General features: G+C 42.8%; 1 protein-coding gene across 5 annotated transcripts in view; it reads right to left on the bottom strand.

Moving 5' to 3' along the window:
* Positions 1-14,391, bottom strand: part of STOX2 (storkhead box 2) — a 255,657-nt gene that overhangs the window by 26,096 nt on the left and 215,170 nt on the right. The window contains exons 1-3 of one of the 5 annotated variants that reach the window (XM_077848673.1): positions 9,402-9,554; positions 8,687-9,004; positions 8,461-8,580 (exon numbers count right to left, since the gene is read on the bottom strand). The exons of the other annotated variants lie outside the window; for them this stretch is intronic. Coding sequence (XP_077704799.1) covers positions 8,461-8,485 — 25 coding nt within the window. The 5' untranslated portion in view covers positions 8,486-8,580; positions 8,687-9,004; positions 9,402-9,554. Of the gene's footprint in view, positions 1-8,460; positions 8,581-8,686; positions 9,005-9,401; positions 9,555-14,391 lie in introns of those variants that run through there. 5 annotated transcript variants of the gene reach the window in all.

The following is a 14,391-nucleotide window of genomic DNA, read 5'->3' as shown; positions in this document are numbered from 1 at the left end:
GAATGCTACCCTCTGACTACATTCCCAGTGCCTAGAATAATGTTATGCGAGACACCCAGTAAATGTATGTTGAATGAATGAATGAATAAATGAATCAGAAAGAGGGAGAGAGAAAGAAAAAAGAAAGAAATGAAGAAAGAAAAGAAAAGAAGAAAAGAAAAGAAAAGAATAGAAAAGAAAAGAAAAGAAAAGAAAAGAAAAGAAAAGAAAAGAAAAGAAAAGAAAAGAAAAGAAAAGAAAAGAAAAAAGAAAAGAAAATCCAAAATATCTTTGGAACTTCTCAGGATATTTTTAAGGATTGTGACTTTTTTTTTTTTTAAGATTTTATTTATTTATTCATGAGAGACACTGAGAGAGAGAGAGAGAGAGAGAGAGAGGCAGAGACATAGGCAGAGGGAGAAACGGGCTCCATGCAGGAAGCCCGATGTGGGACTCGATCCCAGGGCTCCAGGATCACAACCTGGGCTGAAGGCGGCGCCAAACTGCTGAGCCACCTGGGCTGCCCAGGATTGTGACTTTTTGTACATATTTGCTAAATAATTGTAAAACAAATAAAATAACAAGAGACCAAATATACTCAACCAGGCAATTTCTAAGACTCCCTCTATTAGTTTCATCAACAGTGAACCAAAACACAGCAGTTACCATAGAAAAATAATTATATATTAAATGAGGTTCAGGATGTGCATTTAAGATCTATATTAAAGGAATCATAAATATCTTTTAATACAATACATTATTCAAATTTACCGTGATTTTCTATGGATCTTTTATATAGCACCTGTTTAATGAGCCAGCTAGTCACTTAAAATACTAGAAAATTCAGGGCGCCTGGGTGGCTGAGTTGGTTAAGCGTCTGACTCTTGATTTCAGCTCAGGTCATGCTCTCAGGGTTGTGAGCTTTAGCCCTGTGTCAGGCTCCATCTCGCTTGAGATTCTCTGTCTCTCCTTCAGCCCCTACCCCCTCCCCCCGCCCCCGATTGCACACCCTCTCTCTGTCAATCTCTCTCAAAATAAAGAAATGGAATATTATTAAAAATGCCAGAGAATTTTTCCAACAACTCGACCACATTTAGAGTCAAAGAAGAAAACAAGGGAATGGAAATACTGCTAAAATATTATTGGTCACCGTAACCTACAGAAACTACCATATTGTGTATAAACTATGAATTGTTGTTTGTCTGTAACTTATGGGATGGAGTTCTCTATTGTCAGAATTAGTTCTGAATGCATTCATAAAGACAACTCATAGCTACTTTGCAGGCTAGCCATTTTTTTCTGGACCACCCCAACTCTGTCCTGTGGTTCTAAAAAGAAGGGGTAAATAGGTTTTATGGCAGCTTTGTTTTCTTACAAATATCCATTTAAGTACAGGTCCGTAGGGAACATTTGTCAAATCCAAAATAATTCAGACAAAACCAAGCACAGTGCCTTGGACAGAGTAAGCATTCCATAAATTTCTGGTAAGTAAATATAAAATCTGAGAAGGCAAAAGAAAAGATGCCAGTTGTGAGCAAGCCTTTTGGATTTTAAGTGCATTTAACATTAAACTTCAAATGCCTCCGTCAACATTTGGACGTTACTTTTATTTGAGGTACTGGTCAGCTGAGAAGCAGGAGGGCAGAGGGAAGCACCCAGTGCCTTGCAGAGAGGAGCGTGGGGAGCCCAGCGGAGGCAGGAGAGAGGGCATGCGAGCAGGAAGCAGGGGGCACTGGGGGGGCTGGGCACACCTGGGCAGAGCTGGAGCACACTGGGGGTGGGATGGCATGGCGAGGGACACAGATGTGGACCGGAGGCTTAGATCCAATTCTTGATGTTGAAGGGGAACCTTTGCATGTGTTTGTACAGTGGAACGATGTGACATGTTGGTGTTAAGAAAGCCACTCTTGTGCAAATGTGGGAAACAGGGGTAACCGTGACAATCATGCAGGCAGTTGACAAGGAGGGTCTGGGGCAACAGGCAGAAATGATGCACATGCCGACTTCCTCTGTCCTGTATTGTGTCTACTGCTACTTACTTCCATCTCAGAAATATCTTCGTCACGAACATCCATTTTTACTATCAAAACCCCTCTCTCTCTTTTTCCTTCCAACATTTGGCCAGTTCCTTTACTTGGAATTATTTCAAAAAAAAAAAAAAAATTCCCCCTGACATAATTCATCCTTTCAAGAAATACATTTGAGAGCCTGTTAAATATTCAATACCTTTAGGCACTCACGTTGCAAAATGGGTCCTATCTTGGTTCTATTTGTGTGCCAAAAAAACAAAACAAAAAAGTACCGTAATATAGCTCTGTTCTTTATAAATGCCATTTTTTTTTCAGTCATTAAGTTCTCTGTACTCTCCAACCTCTGCATATGCATGAGGGCAACACAGCTCCTAAGATGAGATGACTTTTGCAACAATTTACACCCATCTCTTCCCAGATGATATTTGCAGCTTTCCAAAAGATACCTAGCTAGGAAAGCAAACATAAATCTATTTCCTTCCATCTTAAAGTACCCATCTTCATACAACTCCATAAGAAAAGGACAGCCAAAATTTTCCTAGGAGAACTACATCGTAATAAACTACGGCCTTGAAAGTACCCCAAAGCCTATCTTCTATGTGAGCTTTCTTTAAATAACCCCCCCTTTTTTTTTCAAGCACCAGCATTAGTGTTAAATTATCCTGTTTTCCTGTTTATTTTGAAATACTAGTTCTTGCTGTGAATGTCAATGTGGGCTATACTCCGGATTAAAGAGTTACTTACCTTTGACCCTAGTGAAGTTCATGAAGTTCAGAGCAACCTACTTGCCAACACAGTTCTAAAGGCTGTACTAATTTATAATTGGGAAATTCCCGACATATAAAGGTGTTCCGGAGATATTTTGATAAGTGCCCGGTCTCTCGTAACAAAATACAATTACCACTCTGCATCTGTTCCCTCATCTGTAAAATGAGGGTTTGGAAATGATGTCAAAGATTTCTTCAGGCTCTCATTGATTCTATGGTTCTAGATCAATGCAGCAGAATTCTGGCATAAAAGCATAATAGGGTACTCACGTGTGGCTCTATTTCCATCTTGCTGGAGAAACTATTTTAATACTCAATCCAGTCTGAAAAAAGTAGGCCTTACTTTTCAAAAAAGAAGAGCAAAACATAGTGGCCATTAATCTCTTCCCTTGTAATAAAGGCCTCATCGTTGAACTCTTTCTTTTTTTTTTTTCTTTTTTTTTTTTTTTTCCGTTGAACTCTTTCTAATTCAAAGTCTTGCTCAGCTTTGCTCCTTAGGACTACAGTGTGCCTGTTTTTGTTCTCTCTGTTGCCAAAATTAACACTAAAGTTAAAATTATACATGCCAATAAAATTACCACATGCAGTAGATACTGTGACTCATAAAAATGGTCAAACATGCCTATAAAATGTACAGTGGGCACAGCGGCAATCCGACTGTATTCCTTTCAATAAACCGTTCACAGAACTCCGGACATGCCAAGTTTTATCTGAAACACCCTGGAGCCTGGGGAAATTGTAAGCTCTCTGAGGTTAAGTGAACAGTGTCTCTGATGCAGAGCATCCAACAGACCCTGTGTTTTACAATGTAGTTCAATTTATTAACCCTAATTTTATGTATATGTGGTGTTTGGTTCTTTTAACAGATGGTTTACACAATATTTTTTAAGGAGCTGTTCTAGAAGAACACATATTCCCCTCCCATACCCTCTCCAGTGAGACAGCAACCCCCTGGCAGAAGGGCAGAGCGAACTGCTCCCATGAACTCACACGCTGCCACACTTTACACAGCTTTCCCTTAAAACCACATTACTATGCTTGGCTTTCAAATGTTTCTGTTTGAAATCTAAAAGGTAACAGCATTGCAAAAGGGCCCCTTTACCAGTTTTCTATATGTCTGATTTACATGCCACTGATTTCAGAAGTTTAAGGCCGAGCTTTTATGGCGATAGTTGATGGCAGTAAAGATGACACTTTTTTTTTTTTTTTTTAAAGAGGGATGTTAGAACATTTAGAAATTCTACAACAGCTTTTCTAAGTTGGCGTGGTGCTTTATTTCGATACGTGATAGGTCTCATAAAAAAGGTCCAATTCCTAAACTATTGTTTGAATAAACTGTCCGAATTCAAGAGAAATGTAAATGAGGGGCTCCCGTTAGTAATACCAAAGTTAATGGTGTCTGCTGCCTAGGTCTTTACTAAGAAACTTCACATGAGAGTAAACAACAGCAATCACGGTGGCACACAGCGTGCATACGTGCCCGCGAGCACACCCACAAATGGGTTAAGGCCACCACATCCCCTGAATCTTTCTGGTTTGCAGTCTAATGCATAGACATGCAGCCACCAGGTATAATGACAAATCAATCAGTTCACTGGTTTATAAAAGAAACCCATTGCCTCCCTCAGTCCACAAGCTTTCATCGCTCCAGTTACTGAGATTTGACTACTGATTAAAAAAAAATTGTCATAGGATAAGCAGAGATGGACAAGCCAGAGAGGGTAGAGAATGTGGTAGAGGAGGGCAACCAATGGACAGTGATGGCTGAGAACCCCCCAAGTAGGGGGCTGCTGTCACCATCACCAGGGATGACCACCGACACCTAATCATAACCAGCTAATGCTGCTGGACCATTCTGCTCCTACAACAGATTTGTAGCTGAAAAGTTAGGATGGGAATATGAGCCATCAGGTCAATTATATGCTTCAGTAACTTACACCTTGGGTCAGGCTCCATGTTATCACCCAAGTGCGGTGTGTGTTAGGCACTATAAAATAAAACCTAGCAGTGTGCTATTCACAAGCAGGCACTCAAATGTTTTGTTGAATACCCAGCACATACAGACAAGGCAAAGTAAGACCCTGCTCACTGCCAGATGTTTCCATCACCAGCTGCCCCCTTTGCTGTCTAGACCCGCATTCAGGGCTAAGGTACAGCCATTTACCACCAGGGATACAACCATGATGACACATCAGCCTTAGTTGACAACAATTAATAAGACTTCTCAGATGTCACTCGGCCTGTGAGGCACCTGGCCGGCCGAGTCCTGTGTCTGCCACCTCTTTGCTAGAAGTACATCATGCAAGTCAGAATCGACATGCCTCTTTTAAGCTAACACATACTTCTCTTCCATCTCTATCCTGTATGAACCCAGCCTAACACCAGAGCCATATTAGATGCTCCAATTTCCACCGATGATATTTCTCAATGACAACTTAATACGTCAGTCTAACATCTCCAGGGTCATTCGCTTCCACTGTTTATGAGTTAGAATCACCACAGCTGTTCCTTAGCCTCTGTACTCCCTGCTTCACCCGTTCAGGTATCACAACCAGACTGTGACTGATTTCTCTACAATGCAATTATACCAGAACAAGAAGGCCTAATTAAATACAGTTCGAATATATGTAAATGCTGACAGTTCCCAAATTACAGCAAAATTATACCGAATGACTGCTACCAACTCTCCAACAACTGAACACTCTACTACCCCTTCCAACGGCCATGGAGGCTATTATGAAATAACACTTAAGAGTCTACGGGGATGAAGCAGTGCAGAGGCGAGAGGACACACGCAGAGAACACTCCCGATTCACTGTGCCAACAAGGATCTTTTCTCTCCAAAGTCTGGCATCACCAGACAGGGGCTTAGGCCATGGACTCTGCAGCCAACACTGTAGGTTCAGAGCCCAGGTCTGCTCCTCATTAGTTGTATGATTTGAAGCAAATTATTTAATTTGGGGGGGGGTCGCGATTTCTTCTTCAGTAAAGGGCACAAAATGATGTCCACCCACAGAGTTGAAGAGATTAAAGGAGATAGGGATGTTGAATACTTATGCTGTCCCTGGAATAAAAAAATATCCAACAAATAGTATTACAATTACCTTCCCTGAGCCTATTTAAATGTGTTCAATTTACTTTTTCATGGTGTTTGAATTTCTACCAATAGGAAAATCACTGGGACCTAAAAATAAACCTTTTTTTTTTTTTTTAAAACAAAACTGAGACATCTGCAAGAAGGCTAAAAGGGCAATAGTCTTTGTTACTCTAGTATGAATTAGTTAAATCACATGGCTTACCTCTTCATTCTTAAATGTGAGCATAAGCACTGAGCGAATGGAACAGTTTGGGAAGCAGAAAAGTTAAGATACATATATATGTAAACATATAGCATTTGGCATGTAATACTGGCCTAGGGGAGAATGGTCTGAAAGCAAACAGGAAGCATACATAACACAGGGACTTTGGAGAGAGGAGGGCACCAAAAATTGGGAAATTGTGTGGATAGAGAGGTCATAGGAACACCAAAGAAAGTTGGCCTATTTCAAAATTTTGGCCGGACCAATCTCTTCCCCGAGAATGGAAACTTGGCACTTGAGTGGACACTCTTGGTACTAAAGACCAGTGACACTAGGAGCTACATAATTTTGAAGGAACCATAGCCATTACCTCTTGTAAGGATAATGTCCTATGGGATTCGAGAGAATCACTTTCACATAAATATTCAGAAGTTAGAATACCTCTTACCTACAGATGTCTTGTCTAATAATATTCTTCTTAATCAAGTAAACCATAATCAACGTCCACGTGGAAGGGCCTCATCCTCACATTTGTTCTGAACAGTAACAACCTTTTACAAGCAGCATACGGTACCATCTGTAATCGTATCTCAAGGTAATATCTCAATCATCATTTCTAGAGTCTGAACTCTCAACGTCTACCCTACATTAATCTACCCTGTGAAGACTCTTAAAATGAACAAAACAGATCGCTCTCCCCCCTCTATGACAAGGGAATGCTTTTTAAATGGCCTCTCTTCTTAATCAACTACTTGCTGAGTGGTTTCCAAGTGTAGGGAACTATTAGGAGATGTGAATTGTGGAAAAAAAAACCACATAAATCTTGATCCTTGCCTTCAATGAGCTTATGATTTAGATGGGGAAACATGATATAAATGTGTGAAAATATAAGTGATTATGACATATTCAAATTACTATTTACAACATCCTTACAAGAGATACAAGAGAATACATGAATGACTAGCAAATTAACTCCTACAGTAGGAATTTATTAATATTTAATTACACCCATCTCTCCATAGAGAGAAATAGTAATTCTCCACCAGCATTAAGAAATGACCTCCTGGGGATCCCTGGGTGGCGTAGCGGTTTGGCGCCTGCCTTTGGCCCAGGGCGCGATCCTGGAGACCCGGGATCGAATCCCACATCGGGCTCCCGGTGCATGGAGCCTGCTTCTCCCTCTGCCTGTGTCTCTGCCTCTCTCTCTCTCTCTGTGACTATCATAAATAAATAAAAATTAAAAAAAAAAAACTTAAAAAAAAAAAAAAGAAATGACCTCCTGTTGAGTAATCAGGGAAAGCTCTACAGGAGAGGGAGACTTTGAATAGGGTCTTTAAGGATGAATCGAATTGATGGGCGTGGGGCCTTATGTAATTACTGTGTATTCTCAATATACTATGACGTCACCAAGCAACCTTTAAAACTGACTCAACACCCTCCACTTTGCTTTGAAGATGCAGGGCGCTATGCACAAAGAGACATCTCTGACAGTGAAGAGAGGAAGCATCCTGTCTTCCCCTCTGAGAAAGGGTGAGCGATGGGGATGGATATGAGAGCAAAGAGAAAATAGATGTTCAAGGAGCCGACCCAATACACAGTTTGCATTTTAAATGTTCTAATTATTATTACAAGTGACATAAGGGATTTAGTGCTCTCAGAAGTATCTTTAATGACAGAGAGTGCTAAACCTGTACATTTGATAAGATGGTAAAACCATGCTTTCGGACTTGCCAAGTTTCACTCTGGGAACACAGCATGTAACAGACTTTGGAGGACCACATTTTGCCATCTTGCTATTAACAAAGAGGAAGTTCTCCTGTGAAAAGGCCGTGGATATTGTAAGAAAACAGCTATGTAATAATTTGAATCCTAAAGCAGACTCGGAAGAAATATGCTTGCTTCCTTAGTGGTTAATAGCCATCTCAATCTGATGTTAGTGTTGGAAACAGTCCCTGAGCGTATAAATCAGGCGCGCCTGGATTTTAAGTGTGCTGCACGTAGGTTAACAGGCCAAATAACACGCCAAATTTCAGGGACTATATTAATTGAGAAGAAAATATTTCAAGTTGTATTGACCGAACGCCTCCATCCGAAGAGCGGAAGAGCTACTACAGCTGATGGAAATCTGGAGCAGTCTAATTATTCCGTATTTGCAAATCCTACAGCTGCCTGACTTTTCAGTTCTGATGTGACTTAGGATGAATCATGCATCTGGTGGGCAGCCGACGTGGGGCACTTCTGCTGCCTACCACTGAGGCTGCACGGGGGCTCTAACAGCAAGACCACCTTTCAGAGGACAGCGCACCCTTATCAAAGCGGGTGTAGACATTTTACCATATTGCTTCGCACACAACAACTCTTGAAAGAAAAGCAGGGGAAACCTACCTGACCCTTTCTGGACTGGCTCCATCCCCCAGGTAGCTTTGACGCTAAAGCCTGGTGCATGCTAGGGGATTGCATCCAGGCACAAGAAGGAGCCAGTAACAGAAACGGACGTCCTAGAATCTGGAATAAGAAGAAAGAGTAAACCTTCGAGTAATAATATCCGAAATGAGCATTTCAGATGGGCTACTGAGGGCATGTGGAAGGCAACAGGAATCTGGTACTTTACCTTCGTAGATCTACTTTTAAAAAATGAGTTCCAGAACTCTCAGCTCTTCTTACAATTCAGGGCTCGAGAAACTGGTTCGAGTTCGGTTCAAAAGCTGGCAAAAAAGCACCTCAAAAAAAGGCTCTGTGAATGTACTTTGCTGGTAACGATTTTAGGAGAAAAAAAAAAATCCTCTTTACCATTCTTTCATCCTATTTGCATAGAACAGCTGGAATCCGTCCCATGCCTATCCCATATATCAGAGCCACTTGCACTGAGCCAACATCCCACTGCAGTGCCTCGGGAATCTGCAGTGTCACTCCTCTTCTGCCTTGTTCTCTGCAAAGTGAAGTCATAGGGACGGATCAGCCAACCTGACTTCTCACTACCCTGCCCAGAATCCTTTGTGAACTGAAATGAGTCATCGCTCCAAGAAAAGCTACAGCCTCTGGTTTCTGTGCAGGCCCCTTTGTCTGTGCGGTGCGGAGACTCCGGGCTGGGAATGCACCCCAGGCCCCCCAGGTTCCCCTAGAGCCCCCCAGGCCGGGGGCTGGGCTGTGAGGGGGCACATCCTCCTCTCCAGGGGGCCCAGGTCCCCTCCCACGCATTAGCCTCAACTCAGATTTTTTTCATCATTAAAACAGCAAAAAGGGCACATACCTCTGGATGCTTGAACACACACACACACACACATGCACGCACGCACATTAAAATTGATCTAGCGTCATATACTCACCAGTCTGTAATTATAAACCTGACACATTCTCTCTCTCTCTCTCTCTTTTTTTTTTTTTTAAGGCTGGCTTTTCATTGTGATGAAGGACGCATCTCCCTCTGTGTGTAACAGGCGGTTTCTACTGTACACTGGATCAAAGTTTAGCTGCAGCGAGCTATTTGTCATACATTCCAGTCGCCGCGCAAGCCCTTGCAAGCCCGGGTGTCCTCGTTCCCGGGCGGCCGGCGGCCTGCAGCAGGGGCGGCCCCGCAGCCGCGGAGAGGAGAGGCGGTGTGGGGAATGAGGTCACTGTGTCAGGGGCTCGTTCGCAGCGTGAGCCTCTCCTGAGCTCGCCACACAACTGAAATTGCACGGACTGGTATGATTCACACGGGTTTTTTTTTTTTTTTTTTTTAAGCTCGCTGCATCCTCTGCTTTTTTCCCCAAAAATAAAAAAAATAATAAAATAAATAAATTCTGCATCAGAGATCGGTAAGGCAAGAAATCGATTGCTTATTTGTGTGCCAAGGTCTGTTTCCCTGCACCGCTGGTGCTACACTCCCCGTTAGCCCCGCACCGACTAACTCGTGCACACACACACACGCGCGCGCACACACACGTGTACGTGTTGTATTTATAGACACACATACACACTGAACCATAGAGAAAATGATTCATCTCTATTTAGAGTACAAGTAACCGCATATAAACATCTCGAGAAGAAAAGTGGGGGGCGGGAGGTTTTGGCAGAGGGGAGAGGACCAGAGGAGAACCAGCAATCACGTTAACACCAGGAAGACGAATGGAGTCAGGGGAAAAGAATGATTAAGGAAGAAGTGAATTCCATTGTGTTCGTAATGATGCTGCCCAAACTGCCCCCACAAGAAATAATACCAAGGCAGGCGCCTCCCACTGTCTGCACCCAGGAACCAAAAGGATGCCAGTAAATTATCATGCACAGAAACCCAACAGATTAGGGTGGCAGAGGATGTTTGGGCAGCAGATCCCCCACATCACCATGAATATAGCAGCTAACCTGATGCGGATCCGAAGTATAGGGCACAACCAGAGCCGGAGGTACAGAGATGGAATGGGTCTCTCAGTAGGACTATCCCAAATCACTGGGGTAGAAGTATCCCGACCCAGGCTGACGTCCCACCACGGCCACACCCTCTCTTAACCTCTGTGATCTAGCCTGTCGTCCAGGATCTCTTCCCCCAGAAGCCAGGAAGACCACACCTGTGCATGCCCCCAAGTGAAGGCCCTCCCTCCCCGAGCTGAGTCCTACACCCCACACGGTGATTCCCATCCTGCCCTCGGACAGTAAAAAATGGATAAGCCTCTTTTGCCTGACAACTCGAGCAGTCTCTACAAATAAAACTCCTGTCCCTACATTCCAAATCCTCTCTCTCCCAGTCGCCTACCGTTTGGGGCACTTCGTAAGCATGCACGCTCCATGCTCATTTAGTGACTGGCTGATACACTTGGTCTAAACATTATTAAATAAAAACTTCTTCAACTCCTCCAACCATCTCTCATTTTCCAAATCCCCTGCCCTCATGGCTTCCCACCTTTCCTTCTGCTTTGGCACATCAACTTCTCTCTTAAAATGCTGTCTGAAGAGCTGAGTACACTCCAGCTGCATTCTCCCCTTGGCAGGCACTATCACCTCCCTTGTTCTGGACTCCGTATTCTCACCGCATAAGACTACAGAAGGCTGAGTCACACTGTCAACCCCCAGAGAACTTCTTTGCATGAAAGTGCTAGTAAATCAGGCCTCACTCATGCACTTGAAAAATCCTCATCAATTATGCCCTATACATTTCATCAGAAATGGTTTGGTCTTGATTTTCCTTCCCAAAGTATTATTTCTTCTCATTTGATATGCCACCTAGATTCTCGTCCATGACACAGACTGAGCCCGTGGCCCAGCACCAGGGCCTCCTACCAAGACAGCTCACCTTCACTCAATCAACTCCCTTTGCATTTGGTTGTGTTGTTAGTTATAAATCTACCGAATCCCACCTGCTCTGGCTCATTCCTGTTGGGCACAGACTGATCACTATATGGTTAGAAAGTATGCTCAATAACCCCCTGAATTTAAGAGTGAAATGATGTAACTATATAATAAATGTATTAAAAGTTAAGATCTAAATAGAGATATCTTTAGCTCTGGCAATGTAAGAACATCTGGAATGGCTCTGGGCTATTGGACCATTTCTTGATAGCTAAGATTTCAAGTTTTCTCTATGGTAAAGTTAAATAAGGAAAAAAAAAAAAAAACACCCAAAGAAAAAGGATGGAAAATTACAAATAAAAATATACTTAAAATTTCTAATATCCAAATGTGTATGTTTTCTACCTGTACACGGGCCTCCTGCACCCCTATTAGAAACTCGCCTAAGCTTTCCAAGGACCCCGTAAAGTAAGTACCGTTACTATCCCCATTTTTAAAAAGGAGATTAACTGGGGTGCTTGGGTGGCTCTTACTTTGGCTCAAGTCATGATCTCAGAGTCCTGGGATGGAGCCCCACGTTGGGCTCCTCATTCATCTGGGAGACTGCTTGCCCCTCCTCTTGCTCGTGCTCGTTTTCTCTTTATTATAAATAAAGAAAATCTTTAAAAAGAGAGAGAGGGAGATTAACTGCCTTCCTCAAAGTCCACAGCTGGTAAGTGGCGGAATCAGGATTTGAACCTGGGAAAACAGGGCCTAGGATCTGTGTTTTTTTGTTTTTGTTTTATTTGTTTGTTTGTTTTATGAAGGACTTTTTAATTAGTATTTTTCTTTCAAGATTTTTTTTAAATTCAAAAGTTAGTTCACATATAGTGTATTATTAGTTTCAGGGGTAGAATTTAGTGATTCAATCCATTGCGAATAACACCCAGTACTCATCACATCATGTGCCCTCCTTCATGCCCATCACCCCCTTACCTGATTCCCACCCCCTTCAAGGACCCTCAGTTAGTTTCTTAGAGTTAAGAGCCTGTGTGCTTTTAACCACCACACACACTGCCACTCAACTATTAAAATAAAATTACCACTAGAAACAAAAGTTTTTAAAAATCTATACCTCAATTTTTACATTTAAATTGAAGGCTGTTGGCTTCATTAGCACATGAGGCCAGTGAGGTTAAGCTCACCAGTCGAAGTCCCTTCCTAGCAGTTGCCTAGGTTCTGCTAACAGTGATGGACTCCCCTCCCGTCTCAGGGCCAGAGGAGCTGAATGATGATGCAAAGGACAGTAACTGATCAGCTACCACCGTAACCGTAAGCTCATTTTTGCTGTCCTACTCATACCATGCTGAGTTTTATGATGGACAACCATTAGCCTCAACTTAGAAATACAGGTGAGAAAGGCACTCTCATGTTTTCCACCCCAGTCTGATGGGGAGATAAACTCAAGAATCAACTACAGACGTTATTAGAAGTCCTCCTCCCCCTCCTCCTCCCCCTCCTCCTCCTCCTCCTGGTCCCTCTTGCTCCTTTTAATAGCATCTTTGGTGTTACAGTAAAGATTTACAAACATCACAGAGACCATCGCAGAGGTGATTTGCTCAGTTGATGAGGTGTAGGCAGAGGCTGTGCTTGGCACTTGACTGGTTCCTTGGCAAAAGACTTCATAGTAGCACCACCCCCTGACACAGGCATGCAGGATCTTACAAAATGCTTTGAGGACTTGATGATGGAGCACAGTCTCAGAGCTACTGTACTTGATAAAGCAGAGTCCCAGGTATCTTAAATCAGTTAAAAAATAGTTTTGGGGTGCTCAGTTGCAAAGTCCTATTGTAAGTATGGAGATCTGAATGTGTTTCGATAGCGTACAGAATGCAGGCTATATATGCTGGTACACACTAACCTTTTTACAAACAAATGACATGGTCTCTACTCTCAAGAAGCTTATAAAACACTTCAGGAGATAAGATATTCACACAAAAAAAGTGCAAAGAATACAAGACAGTGTCTGTCCAAGAGGAACAGGTTAACAGGTGCCTCCAAGAATTCTAGAGCAAAGCACCCCGCCAAAGCAGTCAGGAATGGCTCAAAGGCAAAGGCAAATCTGTCCTAAAATCTGGACTGGTGAGAGGTAAGAGAAAGGAGCATGTGTTAGAATACGAGCTCTGTGAAGAGAGGGATTTTTGCATGCCTATGTTTACAGGTGAATTCCTGAAAAGTGCCCAGCCAATGGTAGGCATGAAATAAACTTGTGCTGAATGAATGACCTGGAGAGGCAAACTATGAACCCAAGTACCGATGCAGGGAGGAGGGGACCACGAGGTGGGCCTGCCTGTGACACGGGGTTCGGACTGGAACACAGAGTTAAAGGAGGCCAAAGAGGTGGTTTAAAATCAGATTAAGAACAGTCTCTAATGGATTAGAAGATGATCCAGGTTAAATTTGCAATGAATTCCACTTGGCATTTGTTATAGCTATTAGTAAGTCTCCTCCTGAGAATCACTACCCCTACATGAACCCCTCATTCTCCCAAAACAAGTTATTTATAAGCTTACGGCAGCCCATTAGAGGGACAGTATGTTAACCGTCTGGCCAGATGTTGCTTTCCCCAGAGGCTTCTCTGCACCCACATCACCACACAGAAGTTTGTGATGCCAAGACTCTCTCTGCTTTGCCAGAATGTACCAACAGGGGAGAAAAAAAATCCTAGTCTGCAGCAATATTATACTAAACCTACCCTAATTCGATGTAGTTCAAGTCCACAAACATTTCTTAAGTACCATATGTAAGACACTGCTTGTTGCTGAGGTCAGAATAAAGGCGAAGAAGTTACAGCATCCATCCTCACAGTTTTGTGTCAACATGTGAGTTACTCAGGGCAAACAGGGGAAGAGTATCATGAGACCAAAGATACACAGTAATTTCTGCTGTAAGACAGAGGTGGCAAGGAAGCATAGTGGGAACTTGGTAGTGCTACGTGAAGGTTGGCAGTTGAGGTGGGTCCCGAAGATGGGTAAACAAAGGAGGGGAGAAGAGAGGAAGTTGGGGATGTCTGTC

Source organism: Canis aureus, chromosome 15 (assembly GCF_053574225.1).
Source record: "Canis aureus isolate CA01 chromosome 15, VMU_Caureus_v.1.0, whole genome shotgun sequence".
In the NCBI taxonomy this organism is placed as follows: Eukaryota; Metazoa; Chordata; class Mammalia; order Carnivora; family Canidae; genus Canis; species Canis aureus.
This window is presented reverse-complemented; position numbering and strand designations above follow the sequence as displayed.